The sequence below is a fragment of the Poecile atricapillus genome, chromosome 3 (genome assembly GCF_030490865.1).
Source record: "Poecile atricapillus isolate bPoeAtr1 chromosome 3, bPoeAtr1.hap1, whole genome shotgun sequence".
NCBI classification, from domain to species: Eukaryota; Metazoa; Chordata; class Aves; order Passeriformes; family Paridae; genus Poecile; species Poecile atricapillus.
The window spans coordinates 39813589-39837748 of NC_081251.1; the positions used below are offsets into that span (position 1 = coordinate 39813589).

Genomic DNA, 24160 nt, shown 5'->3' on the forward strand with positions numbered 1-24160 from the left:
AAATGCCTTTTTCCTTTTGAGAACTCTCAGAAATATGTTCCTTTAAGAGCCTCCTACATGGTATGTATTTGCAATTTGTAAACACAGTATGTCAAAGAATGATTTGATTCAGTGGTGAGGCAGCCAGATATTTGCATGTCATGAGGTCTAAGGGAAACAAATTGACCCTCAGCCTTCCCACATCCAGGCAAATTCTGATAGGACACTCAAATAGTTCTGGCAAAGTATTCTGTTTCTTTTGGACTTAATGAATCCTTTTTTCTGTGAAGACATGTAATTATTTCTTCCTTTATTTTGCCGCACAAGTTACCAAGAGAAGCAGCTTAAAACTAAATGTGAGTATTGAGGCTTTTTTCTGTTATTCCTTTATCTGATAATCTTTAAACGTTTGTATAGAAGGCACTTAATTTAATATTTTGAACAACTATGCAGGAAGTTTTTCCTCACAAAATTGCTGAATAAATTAGATGCAGATTTCCAAATATGTTGTTAATTTTGTGTTCCTAAAGAGATACCACACTTAATAATTAATTAAAATTATGTTTTTATTAATTCTTTTCATTTTACTAATTACCTCACCCACTAAATTGCGGTAAGATTGTTTGGGGTTTTCTTTGTAAAGAGATGAGGATGAGTTTTGTTTACTCCAAAGAACCATCCAACAAAAAATGAGTTTTCTGTTTCCCATTACATTTTTATCTCCTAGCAAGCTTTCTTAGCTATTTGCTTTTGCAAGACAAAATTCTAGATAGTGTCTTTTCTGTTAAGTCACTTGGTTCTAGCATAGGTAATTTTAGCATGTAATGTGGATTGCTCTTTCTTTTGGAAGTAAAACAGTTTCCAAGCTGATTTTTATAAGAAGACAAAATATTGCTGTAAACAACAAGTATCTCCAAATTCTCCTTCCATAAGACACTTTGTGTTTTCTTTTTTTATTTTTATGATCATAATTTTGTTTGGAATTAACATTTAGGAATTAACTTTCAGGTGCCTCTTTTTTTGTTTGTGTTAATATTTTTCTTCTCTTTGTGCGACAAATTATTTGTACAGTAACAGAACAAACTGTAGTGGATTTGATATATTAACATTATAAGAGATTGCTGATGGTCATCCCATGTAATTTTACTGCAGGATCAGGAAAGTCACTTTGATACAAGGGTGTTTAATTGGTAGACTATTGAGATGATACTAACTAACTTGCAGGGTGAGAGAAAAATTAATTCAAAAGCTGCTTGACAGAGATTCTGATGTATGGTGTCTCCAATTTTTAGGCAGTCATAATTTATAAAGTGTGTATTTTTTGGTTGACATGGTGAGACATATTTTCCACCAGCTCTGTACCGATAATCCCAGCTTTTTTCATTTATTTTCCCTACCAGAGTTTTATTTCTCAAAAGAACGTTAAAAACTTTTAGTATTGCCTAACCATGGAAAGACAGAAATATTTTAACTAGCATGCTTCCAAACATCAAGTCCAAAATCAGAGGGTGAAATTCCAAACCTGTTGGAAGGAGCAGCCCTCCTGCCAACTCAAGATCTAGGTGCTGTCAAGGCTTTTAGATCACCTGGAGAGTAAATCTGAGCTGAGTTTTTCTCCACGCTTCCCTGCCAGTTTAGGGTAAATGATGATCATAAATTAATCATTTCTAGTCCAACTGTTCTATTAAAATCTCTAGAGCCCTAAGTTTGGAAGCTGGCATGGTGAAATGTTGCTGATGCTCCACTTGGGCTGCTGCAGCTGAATTCATTCTTCTGGGAACGGGGCATGCAGCTCTTACGAGAAAGAAGGCTATGAGCTCCTTGTTTCATACGTTTGTGTTTCCCTGTAAAATGTCAGAAGGATCAAGTAAGGACATTTCTGTGGAAATATGCAAACATGACTCCAAGGAAACAAGTTAATAAAACCCCATGACAAATTCTGTAGCAGCGATAAAGTGAAGGACAAGACTCGCAAAGAGAAGATACGCTGCCTTAGTTCCTTCATAATGATGGCTAAGTTTAATTTCTGCTAGTAATCACACTGGAGAGGAATTTATATCTGTCCTTTAGCTAAGAAAAGTGCCTTGCTCATTAGCTTCAGCAGGTTTAAGCTAAATTTTATAAATATTCATGTTGCCATGTAGTACGTCACCTATCATCCCTACTTGTTCCCATTTCTTAGACTTCAGGGTTTTCTTTGATTCTACTTCATTCATGCTAGTATGCTACTTTTCTTCCCAGCTAGGGTTGCCTTTGAATTTGTTCAATGTCCATGTAAAAGGACTGGTTAATTCTTGTACATCTCAGCATAGTGTGGGTAATGGATATGAACAGGCTGCCCTAGCTGGTCGCTGGCCTCACACTTAAGAGGCTTCATCAGCCAGAAAAATATTAATCTTCCTGTAATGTGTCTTTGTACATAGGTAGAAGAATTATAAGCAAGAATGGCCAAGTGCCAGAGGATGGTGTAGTTGTTAACAGAACATTTTGCTTAAGAGTATTAATCATAACCTCAGAGTCATAAAGGACAATTGCAAAGTGCTCATCTGGAACACTCATCATTTTATCACTTTGGCTAAATTTGGAAGTATTTTCTACCTCTAGCACTGGGAGTTGACCAGTTGGCAACCTTTGTACACCGCTTTTAGCTATCCCAGGCCAGTGCTATGGATACAGCCTGATGGGCAGACCCATCTGATGGCAAAGGTGCAGTGAATGTCTTCTTTTGTTCCCTCTCCTGCAGTTTTGCTCTCTGGCCTTGAGGAAGTCAATTACTTTGCTGTGACAAGTATTAAACTTTTCTGTAGACAAGTAACTCACAAATGTGTTTTAGGATTACATTATTACTGTTGTTAGAAAAGCATTTTGAAACCTTTGAAAGGAAGGCTGTAGAATAACTCAGAGACTTAGGTTTTAATTTTATTTATCAGAAGCCCATAATAGTATTAGGCTTAAACATGCTTATTGAGCTCAGTCTTTCTCAAGTGAGCTCTTCAAGTTTTAAATTCAGCTACATCATGATTGATTTATGTACTAAAACATGCAAAACTGTGGCATAATTAGAGTTCAAAAATCTAACTTGCATGGGAAAAATGTTTGGAGTCAAAACTATTTCATGCTGGTCTTCTAATTGGCAATCTTTGTTGAGTCTGGTGCTTGAAAATTGAAGAGCATTGAGAAATATTTCAAATTAAAAGCTCGAACAGTTTGGGTTTGTTGGATTTTTTTAAAATACAGTAGCAGAATTCTTAATTTGTTTGATCATTTGCTTAGACTTTTTACTGAAAACTTTTAATAAATTTTACATAAATTAGCAAAAAGGCTTTGGATTGTATTTGTTCCTTGATGCAGTTTCTGCCACTGTGTTCCACTCTCTCACTCCTCAGACCAACCTTTTCCAACACAGCTGGTCAGAATTATGGTCTCTGAGCACCATCCTCTACCAAAAATCCATTCTAGGTTTGCAAAGATGGTTGTTGCTACATTCTTCACATCATCACTAGAGTAAGTCCGCATCAACCAGACTACTAGTATCAGTGGGCTCACTGTTCCACACTATCCTTGAGTTAAATTACATGTTCTTAGAACTTTCCTTAATGTTAGAAAGGAATTTCTTCATTCTTACCAAATTTCCTCCAGCATTTTAAGATTTGGTGATGGGTTCTATTTGTCTGAGGCAAATGCTGACTGTCTTGGGTGTTCAGATAAACTTTAGCCTTAATTTTCCTTCAATCAGATAATGTCAGTCCTACACTGGAATTGATTTTTAGATAGTGTGTGTTTATAATCATAGAAAGAAATTCACTCTGAAAGTCATGGTGCCAAAAAGAAAACAACAACAACAACAAAGACTTTTTCACATATCAGAACATTACAGAAATCCCAGCAGGGCTGTTACTGAAGGGTCAGTAACCTCACATCATAATAAAGACAGAATACCATGGTCTACTAATTTTAAATCATAGCCAATTTTAGACTATTTTAAATAGAAAGAAAATGTTTTATGTGTGGTGCAGAGATTTAAGGCTTAAGGGAAATGTTAGGGTACCCAGTTACATAACTGTTCTGCAGATTTTATCTCCCAAGAAGCCAGAACAGGTAATGTAAGAGTCACAAAGGCTTCAGGTAGGTGGCAAATATCACTGGCAGGAGAACATGGCTGAATCTCTGTAAGGACTGGTTGTTGTTGCTGCCACAGGATGTGAAGATTCAAGTGAAAACTGAGTCAACACCACGTTATCCCCTATCTTCTTTAACAGCACATTATCTACTCAACTGCTTAAGAATCCAGAGGTCTTTAATTAACATTTTTTGCCTGCCTAATGGATGATACACAAAGACACATATTTAAAGAGCAAAAAAAGGAAAACCACCAACATTTTTTATTCTATATTTGTCCTAGTGACACTGTTATTTTTCCTCTCTGGTAAAAGACAAACAAAAAGCTAAAGACCTCCACTCCCTGCTCTTTTTTCTACCAGCCCCACTCCTAAAAGCTTTCTTCTAAAAGCATTCATTGTCTTCAAAATTCCTTTTGAAGGAATTTGAACAGTTCTAAAACTGTTTTTACATTGTGAGTCCATATATCCTTTGACTGTGCTAGAATAAAATGTGCTGGATAACTATCAACACTGAATATAGGACACGATGTAAAAGAATATGTATAATCTGAATATTTAATTTTTTTTTTTTTCCTCAGCCCAGAAGCCAGTAGTCTGTCCTTGAGGCACCTACATAGATAAACTAATAAGATTTTCCTGTCCACAATGAGTTTAAAGCGCCAAGAGCAGGAAATAAAAGCAAAATGCCACCCTGACATAATTCCACATCATTGGTGCACACACAGCTGAATTGCAGTATTTTGTAACTGCAACCTTGGTGCAGATGCTGAGACTTCATAACTGAATTGTGCATAGCACTGCCCAACAGATAAAAACACGCTAGCCCTAAACTCCAGAAAATATTAAATCACCTAATTTGACATCCATGAATTCGATAAATTATTCAGCTACATTAATTTCCACACAGATGCCAGTGTTCTAAGTTGATCGGTTTTAAGAGAAGACAGAGCAGGTGGTCATGTAGCACTTAGAGGGAAGCAGAAAGAAGGCAAATAATTCTGGTGAAGAGTACCCACAGCATATTTTCATGTTGGCTGTTTGTTGGGAGCTCTGCTAGAAACCTTTCTTGCCATCTGTCTCAGTTATATCATATAACTTGTTCATTACTGTGAAAATGGTAGAATACAAAGAGTCACTTTTTTCAAATTTTCTTTACCAGATTAGATGCCTCATGGTCTGTCTACCTAGCAGATGCAATATATACATATGAATTTTAATATGTTTTTGCTGTTATTATTATATTTCTGTTTTCCAAAAGCAGTGCAAGTGCAGAGCATCATTAATGCTAAATATCATACCGTACCTACTGTGTTAATTGTCATCAAAAATCCAGAGTCCATGGGTAGAGACCAGACTGTTTCTAGCTGTCTTCAATGTTTCTGCTTACTCATTCCCTCCTTGTTGCCCAGAGAGGTTGTAGATGTTCCATCCCTGACAGTGTTTAAGGCCAGGCTGGATGGGGCACTGAGAAGCCTGGTCTACAGAGAGGAGTCCCTGTCCATGGCAGGGGATTGGAAATAGGTGATCTTTAAGGTCCCTTCCAACCCAAATCATTCCATTATTACTTGGTCCTGCCTCTTCGAATTGCCCATCTTGAAGCCTGTTTTCTCTTGGGAAGGACTGGAGAGTGATACAGCAGTGGTCACCCCAAATATCTCCCATATAATGGGAAGACATTTGCAGTGCTACATTTGCAGTGGCCAGCATTTCTTAGACTGTACAGCAGTGGCTTTACAAACAATGTTTTCTGTTGGTGTAATAAGCAGCCTAGGGCTTGTCTGCAGAGCCACATCATCCATATTTTCAGAGATGAGCTTGAAAAGAAGATGGCAGCCAAGCCTGATTGAGCACTGCAAGCAGCAAAACTGGCCTATGGAATATTTGGCCTACAAATCAAAATACCTGGGAACAATGATGATTGAAGTAGGGATCTTACATCCCAGTATTACTGACAGTAGCCTTTGTTTTACCTAAGCTGTAATGCTATCTAACTCATCATAATCTCTTAACAAGGCTGAGACTAGAAAATTTTAGATTTGATTAATTTTGATAAGGTGTCATCCTTTTATTAAAAGAATGCTGTGTCTCGGTTTATATTTTTCCTCAGAAAATTAGTTCAGGTTGGCATAGCACAGCTGGAGATAAGAGGAAAAACCACTGCAGCAGATGCTTGATTATCATTTGGGGGATTTATGTTTGGGTTTGGGGGAAGCAAGTCTTTCTTTTTTTAAACAGGGTAATGAAAATCCTTTCCAATTTTAGCTTGTTGCTAACAATGCTGCTGCTGCTGAACTTTATATTTTTCTCATTTTATTTCTTAAAGCAGTTCTAAGTAGGTCACAGGCTTTTAAAAAACCCTTCTAGAAAAAGTTGTGCTGTATAATCTGTTGTAGTTTTTTTTTAAAAAAAAAAGATTGTAATTCATGGGATTCATCCTTTCTCACACAATAGAGTAATCTTCATCCATACTGCTATTCCTGAAATAAAATGTAAGGGCAGGGAAATCTGATCTCTACAGCTAAAACATCGATAAAGATGAGAAATTGCATTTTTCAGTAAGACCTTAAAGATTATTATTAGAATCGGCATTCCCTGTTGAAGTTCTGTTACTTGTTGTTAGTGGAAAGACTGGTTTGGTGACCTCCAGGCACTTCAGTCACCCTTGTATCACAGATATCATTTCTTATTACCACTGTTTTCCCCGGGAGAGCTTTCAGCCCAAAAGGCATGCTTGTGTCACTTCAGGGAGGTGTGTCCCTGCCCAGTGGTGTCAGTGTATGGCTGAGATGGGGCACTTCTGCCCAGCTGTGCAGGCATTTAGTGCAGATGCTGTTCTAGCAGAGGTGGCTCCAAAATGCTCCTCTGATGTTGCTCCCTACCAGTATCCAAAGGGGGCCTCATGGGAATCTGGAGAGGGACTCTTCATCAGGCATACTAGTGATAGCACAAGGAGTAATGGGTACAAACTGAAATATGGGAAATTTATTATAGACATTAGGAAGAAATTCTTTATGGTGAGGATGGTGAGGCATTGGAACAGGTTGCACAGAGAAGTTATGAATGCCCCACCCCTGGAAGTCTTCACAGCCAGGTTGGATGTGGCGTTGGGCAGCCTGGTCTAGTGGGAGGTGCCCCTGCCCACAGCATTGGAGTTGGAACCAGATGATCCTTAAGGTCCCTTCCAACCCTTAAAATTCTATGAGTCTATGATTTGCACAACAGGGATGAACTCACTGGTGGAAGTCTCAGATCAGGACTTCAGTGCATGTCTTCATTTGTAATTTCCACTATCTGTTTATTTAAACACTTTTTGAAATATCATTTATCATTCCCTAATCGTAGACTGTAAGTGAGTGTCAAGGCAACAAAAGGTACTTGGAAAAAACAGGCATCTGCAGGAGACTTGTTTTGTTGTTATGAGAATGCCCCCGCTCCTGTTGCAATGCCCATAAGAGAATACTGAGGGTTTGTGAAGACTTTTACCCTCCGTTTTTTGCCATTCAACAGTGATAAATTTTCTGTGGCCCATCACAGAATCACCTTGCAATCCCCCTGCTGAACCTGGTGAACCTCCTGTCACCCCACTCCTCCAGTTTTGAGGAGGTGCCTCTTGATAACAGCCCATCCATGTGGTGTATCAGCCTCTCCTCCCACTGTGGTGTCACCTGCCAATTTGCTGTGGGTACCGCTCTGTCTCATCTAAATCACCAGTTAATCTGAGTATTCTTTGTCAGATGAGCCCTTTGTAACAGATGCAATCCTCAAACCTGTTTTATGGTTCGGTATGGGTAGCACAACTAATACTGACAGGATTTTACACTGAAAGTTACAACAGTGCGCAGCTGAATTATTTCATCACTTCATTTATTCCATACATTTGACAGTAGTCAGAAAGGAATGAGCTCCATAATGACACAGGAGAAAACACTGGCTTTACCAGACTATGTGAAAACCTGTAAAAAATGTGGATTTTATTTCAGGAAAAAAAAAAAAGCAAGAATTTAGTTGACTACACCATTTGAGTTTGTATGGTGTAAACAAAGTAGACAGCAATACCAATTAAGGAAAAAATTACAAAATTCCTGAGATGCTTGATCCCTTAGTTAAGCCACAGCTCTTGCCCTTTTTGCTTGTAGTCATGGGGTGTGTAAACACAGTACGATTCAGTACGAATTACCAGACCAACCTCTAAAATACCTGCTTTGTCTTGACACCCCACCAAAACAGTGTCACCTGTGGACCAAAACAGTGTCACCTGTGGGATAGTTAGATTGTTGCAGCTGTGTCCCGTTTGGCAACCATCCTGGCTGCTTAAAGGAGAATTTAATCAGTAAGAGCTCTGTACACAGATGCTTCCAGGACCTGATGTTATATTACTGTCCTGTGCCACAGAGATAAGATAGTTCAGTTAATATCTCTGTCTTCTTTCCTGTGGGTTCTTGTTTTGACTTGATCTGTAATATATGCCCTTAGTTCCTATTGCTTCTGTAGCCATTTTTAGAAACACAAATATTACAGAGCCCTTAATGCATAAATTTCTATATTCCTTCTGTAAAAATAGAAATAGGGAAAATGAAGTCAGCAAATTAATGAAAGTAAGGCAAATTGAGTTAAAAATTAAAACATGCACTTAGCTCCAGTGAGAACACAAGAATTTTTTTCCTGATGATTCCATATTTATCAGGATTCACAGCTTCACAGTCATGTTCTTACAGCTTTCTTCACTGGAAGTCTTCTAATGCTCTTCATTTTATAGGAAATCATTTGACTCTCCAGAAAGTCCCTGTCCTAATTTGTTGTAGTTAAATTCTATCTTAATCTGCTTTAACAGATCTGACTTGCCAGATCTGGTTTTTTATTTTCATCTCTTTTTATCATTCAGTCCATGAAACTGCTGCATTCTCAAATCTGACCCCAGGGACTCCAGTTAAAATATCCTCACATCCTTGGCAACATCTCTCTCACCTCCTTGGAATATTCTTAACACTAAAAATGATACCACGTATCCCTGCCTACCAGGTACATAAAAATCAACAGAATTTGGCTTCCAATTGAAAATGTTCCAATTTAAATAGTAAAATCATCTTTTCCCAAGGAATGGAGACATGGCAGTCTTTCCCTGTGCCTAGGACTCGAGTTAGCGGTTGGAATGCTGGAGTCAGCGTTTCATTCCATGAGAGTGAATAACATCAGATCTCCAGAGATTTCTTAACTGACCTTCAAAACACAAAGTCTAGCTTCCAGCAAACTTAAAGTAAACATATTACTCTAGAGATTACGATCAAAGCACAAGAAAAACATTCTACTTAAGTGTGTGGCACTTGCACCATTACTATTTATTGGAGAAAGGATAAATGGTGCTGGGAGAGACAAGATTCATCTTCTTTGCATTTTCTAATGGTAAAAGTAGTTCTCAGAGGTTGTCCATACCTTGGCCAAGAAGTTTGCAAAAATCTTCATTCTTTTGCATACCATTGCTGCTTCATTCCCAAATTTATCATGATTCATGGTCAAACTGAAGACTTTTCTTTCAAGAAGAAAACTCTTGGGCAACTTGAGCTTTTTATCAGAGGACACTCTCAGGCTTTGACTCTGTTCTTGGGGGTACCTTTTTAAAGTTCTTAAGCAACAATTCTCATCTGTAGAACAGGACCAATAGCACTTTGCTCCCATATCCATATATGGGTTTAGAAGTATAATTATGCTACAAATTCAGTTGTTCTGAAGTATTATGGTAGTGGGTCTTGCTTGTGCACACGACGTGGGCTTCCTGGAACAGACTGACTTCCTTGGGAAAAAAGCAATAATCAAAAGAACCACTTGCTAAAGAAACTTACTTGGTATGCAGAGTTTTCGATAACTTAAAAACCTGATTGACATTAATTAGAAGGAAAAAACAGAGATATTTCTACAGATATGGGAAGCTATTTGTTGGTGAGGTTTGTGCAGTAAAAATGCGCTATAAGTAACAAAACTTTTCATGAACGCCCCATTTGGATTTTGTTGTTTAGGCTGAGATGGAACTCTGTCATGAAGCTGGAGTACTGATCCAGCAAGGAGGGGGTCAGTAAGGTGGGTCACTCAGGGTTATCTTCTAAGGCAGTTCATTATTTAATTCCCACTAAAAAAAGAAATTAAAATCCTCTGAAACCCAGTTTCAAGCCTGTCCTGTGACCTTGATAATGGAGCACAGTTAACCACAAACACTCCTTGATTGTGTCCTTAGGCACCAGTTTATACTTCTTTCCCGAAACAGAGCAAAATGCGCAAAACTTAACCTTGACTTTGGTCATGACTGTGATTGTGCATTAAATGCACTGAGCTCTGCCTGGTTTTTATATGCCACGTTCTGTAAATGTACAAGCTGATGGATGTAATTTTCTCTCTACAAGTGGGTTCATTTGTTTATTTGTTACACATTCAAATCTCTGTTTGATCTTAAGGAAATGGAAGTCCAGATTTAAGCCCTGTTATATTATTTTTCCAAGGATATCACATAAAACACATTGGAAATATTTTTAAGAAAGCATGTTTCCCACTGATCTGAGTTACAGATTATTTTATTTCCTTACTGCGCCCTGTCTTGGCTGACACAAATATTAAGGGCAGTAAGAAATACGGTATATCAATTCAGCTCTAAAGATTTTCAGTTTACAGGAGCAACAAGTTTTCCAATCAAGTAATTACTTTTGGTCTGAAATAAGTATGACAGCCTCTCTTCCTGACCCCTTTCCACTATTTTACTACTACACCTCCCAGAACAGAGTAATAAATGCCTGACCTTATGCACTGGTGCCAATGGAAACCTGCCGTAATTGTTTTTTTCTCACAGCTCAAACAACCATTTTGGTTTAGAGCTTACTGAAGCAGAAACCCAGAAAAATATTTTATACCTTTTTAAAAGTGAACCATGGTTATAAGACAGTCAGTGAGTGTATAAAAACAAATTATGAGGGTGTGACTCTAAGGGGACTAGATATAGGCTTTGTCATGGATAAGAACTCCCTCTAATCTTGTCTTCTGTATGTTCTTCCTTATTCTCAGTCTCTGCATCTGGTTAAGAGAAATTAATTTTCTCTGTTATTCAAAGTGCAAAAAATTTCAGCTGCCCAGTCACTGACATGTAAATACTTTAAGAGACCTTCCCCAGTTGTTTTCAACTCCTCTAAAATTCATGATTGCTGATGTTGGCTGCAGCTACACCCATTCAGTTTAATGAAGAGTGCAATCCAATGAGCCCAGCAGATGTTTTTGGGGTTTCTTCACTGTGAACTTTCTGGTTTCTTCTTCCTTCATTCCAACAATCAAGACCCAATTTTAGCAGACTGATGATGATCCAACCAGCAATATGAAGACTGAAATAAGTCTTCATCTCCACAATCCTTAAAACATTCAGTATTGCAGATCTATAAGCAGCTGAGGTTTGGATGTTTGTCCGAGCCTCTTTAGCCCAGGAAACTGAAGGATGGGAAATTCACACAACTGACTCTCAATAGACTTCTGGTATTTCCTGCACTTGTCCAGCACAGAAATATAAACCATCTCACATTATTTTGGTACTGCCAGCATGGAATCTGGCAATACAGAAATATGTCAGAAAAAACAATCTTTTCCTATAGCAACAAGGGAAACTTTCTTTAAGTTCTGATTTTGTTTGACTTATGATTTAGTTTATTTTTCTTTATATTTTACTTTTTCGCTCTCCTGGGGTATTTGTGTGACCTTATAATGCCACCAAACATTAGCAGCACAGTTGGGATAATGCAAAAAACAGTCGTATATCCTGGAGTCCCTTGTCTTCCTTCTGTTGGGTCAGGCAGATGTGGGGGTATTTTGAAAAGAAAGGAATGAGCAGAAAGACAGGAATATCAGGAGAAGGTCAGGAAGACTCTACAGAGTGCCTGTCTCTTCTCTTTGGCCTTGTAACTCTGCAGTTGGTTTCATTTCTGAATTATTGCTTCTATCTCCATTATCTGACTTCTGGATGAACCATATCTCAGAATCCAGTACATAATGCTGATAATGGCAGTTGTTCTAAAGAATCTGAAGATGGCTTCATTTTCAGCTGTCTGACCTGAAACAATGCTAGAACAAGCTGAAGCAACCCTCTTGCTCCCCATCATGTAGGTAATACAATTTGCAGTATATGTTGTTAAAGGCTACCATTTTATTGTAGAACAAACCAGCATTAAGAAACCTAGGACACTGCAAATGACCAGGAAATGCCTGTCTAACTTTCACAGGTAATGCAGCATTACTTGGTATTTGAGGTAGCAAATGGTCATGCACTGAATTACCTGATTTTTCCATCTCTTTCAGATCACGTGGAGGGCTCCAGTAGGATGACCAGCAGTCACACAGACTGTCATTTCTGCCTGCAGTCTCTCCGTGGCAGGAAATATGCACTAAGAGATGAAAATGCTTACTGTGTTCCGTGTTATGACAGCCTGTACGCCAACCCCTGTGAAGAGTGCAAGCAACCCATTGAGTGCAGCTCCAAGGTAAAGATTTAGCTTGCACTTTTTGTTCCTTGTTAAATTATACACAAATCCAATTCTTTAATGGCAGATTTGGTATCCAGACCTTTGCATATCCCTGTATTGGTGAAGAGACCTAAGCACAGCTGTTGTACATCCACAGACAGCAGAGTGAAACAGTGCTATTTCCATGGAATAGGAAAGCTCTGGGATCAAAGGTGAGGAAATCTGCACATGCATATACCCCAAGCATACAGCAAGGCTGTGGTGTATGTGTGGACCTCAGCTAGGCTCCATCCTTCACCTCCAGTCACTCACTGGCAGCAGAGGCTGCACAGTGCTGGAGGGGTGATAAGGTGGGTGGTGTAATTCAGTGTATCAGGTTGATTGACACCTTGGAACTTCTGTGAGATGTTCATTGAAAAAATATTTTGAGCATTGAATAAATTACTTTTCCTGTAGGTGTTGACAAGCAGATGCCAAGCTGAGAAGACAACATGTTTATAATTTGCATATTCTCCCTCTCTCTTGGAAATGAAATATTTTTTAATTTCTGCTCAATTCCATGTTTACCTTGCTCATCTCACAGATGGCATGTTAGTGGCAGTGTTTCTGACCTTGTCTTTCCTTTCACCTCTCCATATTTTACAATATTAATTACTAATTCAAGTTCCTTCTTGATCTTTGATGGGGTTTCTAGTACTCCATACTTCAATTTAGAACACGTATATTTGACTTCGAATTTTAAGGTCAAATGAAACCTATCAAAAAGTATTTGTGTTGCCAAGTATAGCGTGTACTGGTCACCTTCTCCCTATGCTCTCTTTGCCTATGTTCCTTAGAAATAAAAAGACAGAAAGTTATTAAAATAAACCTCTTGGAAGGCTTTCCCAGCCCAAGCACTTCAAAGCACATCATCTGAGTGCAGCAATCATCCAAAGAAAATGCTGATTTGGATGAAGACGCTTCTCAAACTCTCATCACCATTTTACCCACAGCAACATAGCACCAGTCAGGTTCACCAGGAGGGCACATGCTTTGAGTTCACTTAATTTCACCTTTAAAATCAAAAATTAAGTAAGTGACAGGATTACTGTTGTTGAAGATGATAAACAACAAGCCATGTCTTTGGACTGAGTGGAAGGAAAAAATGGGAGAAAAAAAGCAGACGTGGTAAGAAAGGAGAGAACCTGGCTAGAGACATCTAGAAAAGTGGCACACAGACATCTTCAGCTGATTGTCTCACCTCTGCCAATGGGCTAGATCTTGGTTTTCTTCCTCTCCTCTTCACCCACTCTTTGCCTCGGGCTGCTCCGGGCTGACAGCCTAGTTCTTGCAAGGTTCAGAGTGCTAACTAATGCGATGAAAGTGCTCAGCACATCCTGAAACGAAGCATGGTATTTCTTTCATTTTTAGCACTTTAAAAGGTAGGGACATGATGAAGGAGAGCAATGAGATTGGATTTGTGCCCTTTTATATTTTTTACTTATAAAAGAGTCCTGGAAGGGTTTATTTTTTAAGCTGGGAGGGTTTTTTGGAGGTGAATTTTCCGCTTACTTTTCTAACTGTGGAAGAATTAAATCTGTCATTTGGTCTTTTTTTAATTCTTAGTCAGGATCTCATACATATACTGTTAGCTCTTTCATCCCTTAAGCCCACTGAGTCTTAAACAAACATTTTTTCTGCCAAGTTTTCAGGGGGATTTTTATCAGATATAAACAAAAGCAGTATTTTTTTTTAAACCTTAGTAACAATTGCTTTGCTCTCAATGAGATTTTAATTTCTTGTTTTCTGACATAACTCAGCACTATGTCAGCTGGAAGAAGAAGCTGTAACACTGAAAATACATAAGGTTCATTTCAAATTCTACAGAATATGAACTTCCTCTCCAGAGGTTTGTGCACATTATAAACGTTGATCACTTGTTTTCCCTTGAAAGACAAATGTAATATATAATATGATTCTTCCAATAAAAACATACCTCTATGTTACATAAGGAAAGACATTCTGCCAAAGCAGCTCATAATGGCCTTTGCAAGAGGTCTACACAAGAGTGTGACATTGAGTGCCTACACCTTTCCTGAGCACACTTCTGGTTGGATCCACCACTGCAATGCTCCTTGTTTTTCATTTTAGTTCTGGAAGGAACTGAAGGATAAAAACACTGTAAATAAATGTTTTGATTAACATGAACTTACTTTCTCCAAGGATCTGGCCTACAAAGGCCGCCACTGGCATGAGGGGTGCTTCAGGTGTGCCAAGTGCCGTCGCTCACTTGTGGAGAAACCATTTGCTGCCAAGGACGAGGTCTTGCTGTGTACCGACTGCTACTCCGATGAGTATTCATCCAAGTGTTTTCACTGCCAGAAGACCATTATGCCCGGTAAGACAACAGGGGCTCTTTGCTGAGAAATGGAACCATATTTTTAATAATAACCACCTCCTGGAATAACCAAGCTACAAGGTCCTTGACTTTCAGAACAGCTTGGAGGTGACTACTCTTCCTTTGTGTGTAGCACTCCCCCAGTAGCGGGGAGAAGGCAGGCAGACACACCTCATCAATCATTGATGGGTCTTATGAATCCTTATAAAAATATTAAGAGTTCAGTGCAGGGTAAAATGTGTTCATGTGGTGTCCTTGGTTCTCTTGCAGTTCTTAGGAGGCATATCCCACTGTGAGCATAGGTAGACAAACTGAGCCATTGTGAGCAGGAGTGCCAGATTAGACAAGTCATTGACATGTTTTCCACACTGACCAGACCCTGTGCTTGTGTTCTTTATACTAGTGCTTTCACTCAGCATACAAATTTAAACAAAAATTTTGTTTAAATTGTCAAGACAATTTGCCTTCAAATCATTAGCAGCATTTTTACTAAAATGAATAAAAGTCCATTTTATAATATTGTCCATGCTTACAGTAGGCTTACTTCCTGCCATTAGCAACCTAGAAAATTTGGCACTTTCCCCTAAACTGCTTCTCAGCTTTTGATTGTGTCTGTTCAGGACATGCTCTAAACTTCATTGCTACCACATTAATAAAGCTCATATAGCAGAGTGATTATCTAAAAGCTGCCTCTTCACAGGCATCTGAGAGAAGCCACAGCACCATTTGTTGCAAAAGGAAGTTGCTTGCTTAGGAAAATGTGTCCCTAACTTTTGGAATAGAGAACATCAGTAAATTTGGCAGCAACACTGGAATTTTATTTTTCACTATATCTTAATGCCAAACAGTAAGATCCAGGCTGTGCAAAATTATAGTCTTACTATTGCTACTAGATTACTCATGTTGTATTCAACCTGTAACACTAGTTTGTATTTTTACAGTTTGTTTCCCTTTCATTACAAGTAAAATCTGCATTAGTGGAAACAAATATTGTAACAATATAGTTGTGTTCATTTTAAGGATTATAACCTGTTTAAATTGTATATAGTTTACAAAAATATTGTCAAACAGCCACACCTCACTAGACATGATCAAAAAAGTGCCAGAATACACTCTGGTTTGCATTATTATCTTCTGGTGTATATCCACACTGCTTGTTTTGTCATAGAGTCTAAATCCTTGCAGCAAGTGCCTGAAGGTGTGAGAAACGGTGCAACAGTGGCATCGGAATGCCAGCTAGTCTCTATATCATTAACCCCCTTCTCATCAGCATGCTAGCTCTGTGTTGACAAGACCTAGTTGTGAAAGACAGTGAGATTAGCCTTCTGGTCCCTGGGATGAAGCTGAAAACCTTTTGTGTCTAAATACAACCAGTAATTTCTCCACTGGCCCCACAGTTCAGGAAACAGGTACAGTGGGATTAATCAGCAGCAATTCTCTTCTTCATTTGGAAAGGATAGTAAAGCACCTTGCACCTCTCTGTGCAGTCTGATGCTACCTACAGGTAGGAAGTTATGGATGGGGATCCACTGGAAAAATTGCTCCCAGATACATGCGTATATCTTAGACTTATGTTTCTATATCAAGATAGGACACCTGTATGCAGAGATAAAAGCTCTGAAACTCCTCTGACAAACCTTTAACTGAGCAACCTTCTGTCCTTGTGCTGTATCAAAAGCATCTAGTAAAACATGATAAAAAGAATTGCTGTTCTAGGACAGAAATGGTGAGCTATAGGAGAAGTCAGTGTAATGTGATGTATCACAGAAAAAATATTCACTTTTAGAAAGTTCCAGTTTAAGCTGATGAAGATAAATAATGCATTTATAAGCAAAGGAGCCTTAGTTTAAGAAGGACAGAAGACAGGACAATAATAAATGTACTAAACATCCAACAAATTAATCTCAAATTTATAAAAGTGCTGTGTACCTGAACATTATTACTGAGTTGGCTGGTTTGATAGAAACTGAGCAATTCAAGCATAATCACAAAGAAGAAACCCCAGAATATTCATATAAGAGTAGACTATAAAAATCATAGCTTAGGCAGTTCAGTACATCTTTTGCTAGATTATATGACACTGAATGCATTCTTGAAATTTCAAGTGCATTCTTAGAAGCTCTATTAAATTGGAGATATCTGTTTTCTTGGGTAATCTGATGCTGAGGTAGAAGGTTCAAAACAAGAGCATTCCCAGCATTTAAAACTTATATTACATGGTTACATCTGAGAGGATTGTTCACTTCATTTTTTTTTTCAGGTTCACGTAAAATGGAATTTAAGGGAAGTTCCTGGCATGAATCCTGTTTCGTTTGCCAGTATTGTCGGCAACCATTGGGAACAAGACCATTAATCACCAAAGACAATGAGAATTACTGTGTGCCCTGTTTTGAGAAGCAATTTTCTCACCATTGCTATGCTTGCAAAAAGGTAATTAAACATACAGTGCAAAAATTGCCCTAATGAGACAATATTGTTCGTGGGAGAAAGGGCTGGATCACGTGAAATGTGTGGTGAGCTAAGAGTAAGAGCAGAGTCCCACTGACACTGGACACTGAAAGCCAACAGTGACAGTGTCTTCTGTCCACCCTTGTTAATCTGACTGATTATATCTGAAATAAACGTATTTGCCAAAACAAATGCTTTGGGCTTCTTTAGTTATTGATTGTAATTTTTAGCAAAAGTTAAATGGAAAGTTGTATAAAGCTCTTCTCTCCTGAAAATCTCTGATTTTGCCTTGGTAAATGTGTCTCTCTTTCCATTATTTTTTCAGATGTATTCATATGCATAATTAGCCACCTGAATTGAGCAAATCATCTGCAATCTTGGCCATTCTTTCTTGAAATGTATCAGCTATGTAGCGTAACTAGCAGATGAAGTAACACTCAATTGTGGTAACACTACTCAGGGGTCCCACTGGTGCAATACATGATGATACCCTTTTGGGTACCTGAAAGCTTGATTTGATTTCTTTTTTCCCCCAAGTACAGATAAATCAATCCTTCCCTCCCTCAATTTTTTATGTTTTAAAATTCTCTCTTTTTGATGAAAACAATCAAAGCATCATACTATTCTAGTGTGATACTTTTCTCTAGGGAAATGTTTTAAGCTGCTTTTTATGGCAGAATTTTACTTATTCTTTAGTACCTGCATCGCTCTGGAAGCACTTTTTTATTGTTTTCACTTCATCAAATAACTTATAATTTCCTGTAGTTATGTAATGATTACTTGTAAACCTCTACCTCTAACAAAAGCTTTTAATTTCAGGAAAATATGCTGCCTACTTTTTTCTTCAGTAGTTAAACTTTAGAAAGTACTTTTATATATTCCCATGTCTCTACATCTAGTCTTTAATTTGCATTAAATGAACACTCCTACATGAAATAATCAGGATTTCTTTCTTAAAAACTAGGAATGCAAATAGTCCCCCTATATAATAGCTAAAACCATTTTCCTTCTGAAACTTGCATCAATTCCCACACATGAGATTTGAGCCCGAAGTCATTAAATTGCTAAAGCAAATCTTGAATTTTTGTCATCAATTTTTAGATTTTACTGGAAAAACAAACAGAACCACAAAGTAGCCCAAAACTGGAATGTCCAAGATATCAGAAACTATTTAAATCACTTTATTCCTTGACATGACCCAGTATTATTCTTTATTTTCCTGAAAGTATATTCCCCAAGGAAATTTGATGATATCTCTGTTCTTACTTAAGTTTCTTCAGCTTTTTCTCCTCCTGTTCCAATAGTATTCATTCATTCATTCATTCATTCATTCATTCATTCATTCATTCATTCATGCATTCATTCCCTATCATGCATATGTCTGGATAGCAGAAACACTATCTTACAGCTCATCTTTATAGAAATTTATCTGTACAGTCTCTCACAAATTCTGTGAAACTAGCCCTTTACCACATATACGGGAGCCAAAGAACAACTGGAAATTTCCCTCTTCAGAAATAATGAGTGCAGAGCTGTTAGTGTATAGCTGGCAAAGAGAAGTTGATGACACTGATAAATGTGATTTTTTTTCTTCTTCTGACCAAGTAGATCTCCTTTCTGTTTTGCTTCTGTTTCTTTACTGTCTTTTTTCCTATTTAAAATAGTTGCAGCTGAGAGACAGCAAAATACTGGTTAGAGATTAACTATTATCTCAGCATCAATTCTCTCACCCACTGCCTATCACTGAGAATTTCTCTTCTGAAAGCACGCCTGATTCTGAACACTTATATACAGTGCAATAGAAAAATTTTCTTTAAAGGTAACATATTTATTACAAATTATGAGGTTATACTGTGATAGAAAATTGAGAATAACAAACAGTTATTCTGTTCTAAAAATATATAGTTATATATATAAACATATAAACTATATATATGGATATATAGTTATAAAGAGTAGTATGTGGAGGTCAACTGCAGATTACTTAAATGGATAATCCACATGAAAAACAGTTGATGTGACCACCCTCTTTTCTCTTGTACATAATGGTAGAGAGAAAGCAAGTGGAAGTACTTATGAAGGACTGGACAATCCTTTGTGACTCACACCTTTGTTTCTTTGCTCTCTCCTTGTTTGTCAATACATTAGGTTATAACTTCTGGAGGAGTGACCTACCATGACCAGCCTTGGCATAAAGAGTGCTTTGTGTGTGCTGTGTGTAAAACTCAGCTGTCGAGGCAAAGATTCATTTCCAAAGATGAGTACCCATACTGCGTGGACTGTTTCAGCAAATTTTATGCCAATAAGTGTGCTGCTTGCAGTAAACCTATTACAGGTGAGTCTTGTCTCCTAAAGGAGACCAGACAGAAATGAATCTTCAGTCTCCTCTCAAAGAAGACTTTCACTTTAGAAAAAAACATTTAAAATACTACCATCACAATGAAAGACTGAAGGAGTTAACTATCAGAGAGACTGTCTCTGTGTCACATGTCCTGTATCTTGCTAGGGCACACTGATCACACATGTTCCTTAACTGATGAGGAGCTGTTTTATGTGCCCAAAGGAGTTCCTCCATTGCTTGATGTAGTGTTTTCTGTATTAAAATTCCTCCTTGAGAATATTAAAAAGATAGGTTTTGTTCCTCTTCCCAAGATAGTATACACAAGCCCCTCTGTGATTTCTTCAGTTCTGTTTTTAAATGCAAATGTGATCAAACTGAAAACAGATTAACTGCCTGCTGGTAAGGCACACCTGTCAAATTAGAAAGCTTGCCAAACGCAGCATGGCTCTATTTCATACATCCTTGTATACTTATGTATGACTTCTAATGTGACATGTATGTCACTGGTCTATGATAGCTGAAGTTTTCTGGTGTTCTGCATTTAATCCTGTTATGTGTTGAAAAGTACTGCCTGATTCTTACAGGTGCATGCTGCATATGTCACTGGACAAAGAAATCAATGAATACTCAATCACATGTGCATGATTAAAAAAAAGAAAAACAAACTAAAAACAACAACAAAAAAACCCAATATCAAAACTATTCAATGTATTTCAGTCCACAAGATCTTATTTCAGATAATTCTGCTAGGAATCCCATTATCTGGTAATTTCCAAAATAATCCATCTTGAAGAAACTTAATTATTAAATTTCACTCAGAGTTGTGACTATATGTTTCAGCATATTGCAAGTAAATTTCATGGGGTTTGTTGGGCAGATCAGCAAACCCAAATGGACATTCTGATAAACCCATTTTGTTCCGATCTCATAAAGGGATATGCAAGCAAGCGACTTGTGGCTTTGCTTGAAATACTTGCCACTGTTTAAATTTTAAAGTGATTTTTCAATTCAGCCAATAAAAAATATTTCACACTATGCATTTTTGTTCATTTTTCAGTTTGCTGTATGAATGACAACCTGATCACACATCAGAAAGTCATCTGTTGCATTACTGAACCATAATCCAGAAATACTAGATTCAGCTCTTCCTTTTTTTTCATACTCTCTTTCAGCTCTCGGAGGTGCCAAATACATCTCATTTGAGGAGCGTCAGTGGCACGGGGAATGCTTTAACTGCATGAAATGCTCTGTCTCCCTGGTGGGCCAGGAATTCCTCACTCGGCAGGATGACATCCTTTGCCACAAATGCGGCTCGGCTTCATAGTTCTGTGGAAAGCTGTGCAGCTGTACAGCTTCACTATTCCCACTCTGCTGTAAGAAAACCAGATAAAAGGCACTACAGTTATTTAGTCATTCAAGTAATTTTGCAACAGCAGTTTAACTCCATCCTAGCTCGCAACTGCTTATAAACAAAAATTAAACAACTGCCCCATACTGCTTAATAAAACAATGCAGAAAAGATTTGTATATATTTTAAGCCTAACTCGACTATGTTTTCCTTGTAACACACTGCACTCTGCTGTTAGAATCTCAAAAATTTGTCTTTTATCACCTATGAACCAGAGAGGATTTAAAAGTCTGTCTGGCATATGAATAATGATGAGGCATTAGCACTGATTCACAGATGCAGATCTTGGCAGGGAAAGCTGGGCACAAGCATTTTTCTAATGGATAATAACACTGAAGAGAACACCTTGTAAATATTATATTCTTCCATACCTTGGGCAAAAAAGATGCCGAAAAAGCAGGCAGAAACTGTGAATAGGAGATGCTTTCACACTGAAGACTGCAGAGTCAGAGAGGGCCATTCAAAGGGACAATTCAATGGAAAAAAAGGTCACTTCCCTTACTGGGATTGCTACCCAAAGAAGTCACCCAAAACACTACAGCACAGGTCCTTTCCCAAAACTGGGTAACTGTATTTAATTTTTTAGGCAAAGCTGGTCTAGAACATACATAAACCCATATTTTCAACTACTGCAAGAGGTAAGGATTGCCCAAGATTGGATAGTGCTGACATACATTTTCCCATAATCAATATGCCTTAAGACTTTTTCCACTGCCTTTGCTATACCTTCAAGTACAGGCCTAAAATATATTTTTTGTATTAGTTGACACAAGAGCCAATTAATACTGGTCCCTTTAATCTTGTACTTCATTCAAAACCACTTTGCCAGCAATTGAAGCCCTGTTAAGGATCTTACATGCTTGGTCTTTGATTCCCAGTTCATTCCTATGCTTGTAAATTCCTTCTTGTGGACAGCAGGCTATAAACTCTCCAGAACCAATTCCTGATTCATTTCACCATTAACCACATGGTTTTTTTAACAGTATGTCAAGAATTAGTAATTGTCATTGCAAGCCAAGCAGCTCTTGCTTGCAGTACAAGGCCTTAGTTTCTAGGTAGCCAGCCTTTATATCTACTTGCTGAGCTCCAGCACTCAAATATCTACTATTAAAGGGCAACTAGAACTGAGTTACAAACAGCTATCTTCTTCCATAATGTGTGTCACAGTGGCCTGGTTCGTGTACTGGGACACTGTGGATGGAGCAGTGATGTTAGGAATGGCAGGTTCTGCACTGTCCAGCAGAGTTTGAGTCCTCATCTCGCATGTCTTTAAGTCATTCTTCTTTAGACTCTAACCTTGAGTACACAGAGTTATTTGGCTAACTTGAGTGGACTTCATTCATATTGAAGACAGACATTACTTTGGGTAGAAAAGTGAAAAAAAAAAAAAGAATATGTGTGCATGGCTAAGCCAGGTCTGAAGTGCAGTGGCATGAAATCACTATGGATTGCGACTAACCAATGAGTACATAGCAGTCTGTTGTCAATCAATAATATATTGATCTTTTTCTCTATGTAGTGTTAGTTTTTGGTTTTCATCTTCTTCTTTCATAGCAGCTTTTATTGCAGTCTAGAGTTTGATTAGTTTATGTTTTTCATTTTACCCCAGCTGCTTCCTTTTCTATTTACACATCTCCTATGGCTGACACAGGTTCTTGGTAAGGTTTAGATTCCCATAAATAGAAATATGTTTCATTGCCTTATATGTATAAATATATATATATATATATACATATACATACATACAAACACACAGACATAGTGGCTCACGGTTATGTATGATGTTCTAAAAATTTGCATTGTTAGTACATGTTAACGGTCTTAAATTTTTTAATTAAAATTATGAATCACCATGTTTGGGCTTGTCTGTGGGGTGTACCTTTTGTTTGTGTGAAATAACATTCAGCACATCTCAAGAGTGTGGTTTGGGGCCTTTATTCAGTCTCCTCTGAAGAATCATAAATCTTAATTACAAATTGACGCAGGAATTACCAGGCAGCCTCCTAAGACATGGGGATGTCACAGGTCAGACACACTGATCATGATAATCCTAGTCTTCCAGCCTTAACATTTATGAAAATGAAATTCTCCTCTGACTCATCAACTAATTATATTTTTAGAAATACCAACTGAATTATTTATTTCTTCTGCAGTAAATACTGTATAGTCAAATCTGACACTGAGCATTTTCACTTCAGAATAATAGTAAGAAAGAAATATGATTGCTATAAATAGCCTGAATAAAAGTTATATTAGATAGAAAATTGCTATTTCCTAGTCTCTGACACCAGCTACCAATGCCTGAATATAAGTACAGTGATACTCTGGTGGTGGGCTGACCCTGGCTGGACACCAGGTGCCCACAAAAAGCCCCTCTATCACTCCCCTCTGCAGCTGGATAGGGGAGAAGAAACACTACTCAAGGCTCGTGGGTGTAGATAAGGAGAGAGAGACATCTCTCAGCAATTACTGTGACAGGAAAACAGTCTTGACTTGAGGGGAAAATAATTTGTTAGCAATCAAATCAGAGTGAATAATGAGAAATAAAACATTTTAAAAACACCTTTTTCCCACCCCTCCTTTCTTTTCAGTCTTAACTTTATTCCTGAATTCTCTACCTGCTTCCCCCATAGTGATGCAGGGGGATAGGAAATGGGGGCTGTGGAAGGTTCAGCACAAATTGTCTCTGCTGTTCCTTCCTCCACAGCAGGAGAGCTCCTCACACTCTTTCCCTGCTCCAACACGGGGTCGCTCCCACAGGAGACAGTCCTCCATGAACTGCTCCAATTTGAGTGCCTCCCACAGGCTGTAGTTTTTCAAACACTGCTCTTGTGTCGATCTCCTACATGGAGTGCATCCCTTCAGGAAGAGGCTGCTCCAGTGGGCCCCCCATGAGGTCACAAGTCCTGCCAGAAAACCTGTTCCAGCATGGGCTACTCTGTCCACAGGTCAACAAGCCCTGCCAGGAGCCTGCTTCAGCAGAGAGAGGGTCACAGTCTCCTT

At 38.1% G+C, this 24160-nt stretch overlaps 1 protein-coding gene across 2 annotated transcripts; it reads left to right on the top strand.

The window, feature by feature from the left end:
• On the top strand, nucleotides 1-23698 carry FHL5 (four and a half LIM domains 5). Of its 2 annotated transcripts, XM_058836839.1 has the most exons (7): nucleotides 1-60; nucleotides 307-335; nucleotides 12420-12601; nucleotides 14786-14960; nucleotides 17221-17390; nucleotides 19557-19743; nucleotides 20922-23698. In XM_058836839.1, the coding sequence occupies exons 3-7, from the start codon at nucleotides 12443-12445 to the stop codon at nucleotides 21071-21073; spliced, it is 843 nt and encodes a 280-aa protein (XP_058692822.1). In that variant the 5' UTR covers nucleotides 1-60; nucleotides 307-335; nucleotides 12420-12442; the 3' UTR covers nucleotides 21074-23698. The 2 variants fall into 2 exon arrangements, with proteins under 2 accessions (XP_058692822.1, XP_058692821.1); XM_058836838.1 differs by lacking the exon at nucleotides 1-60 and having other exon boundaries at nucleotides 129-335.
• Nucleotides 23699-24160: the final 462 nt, after the last annotated feature.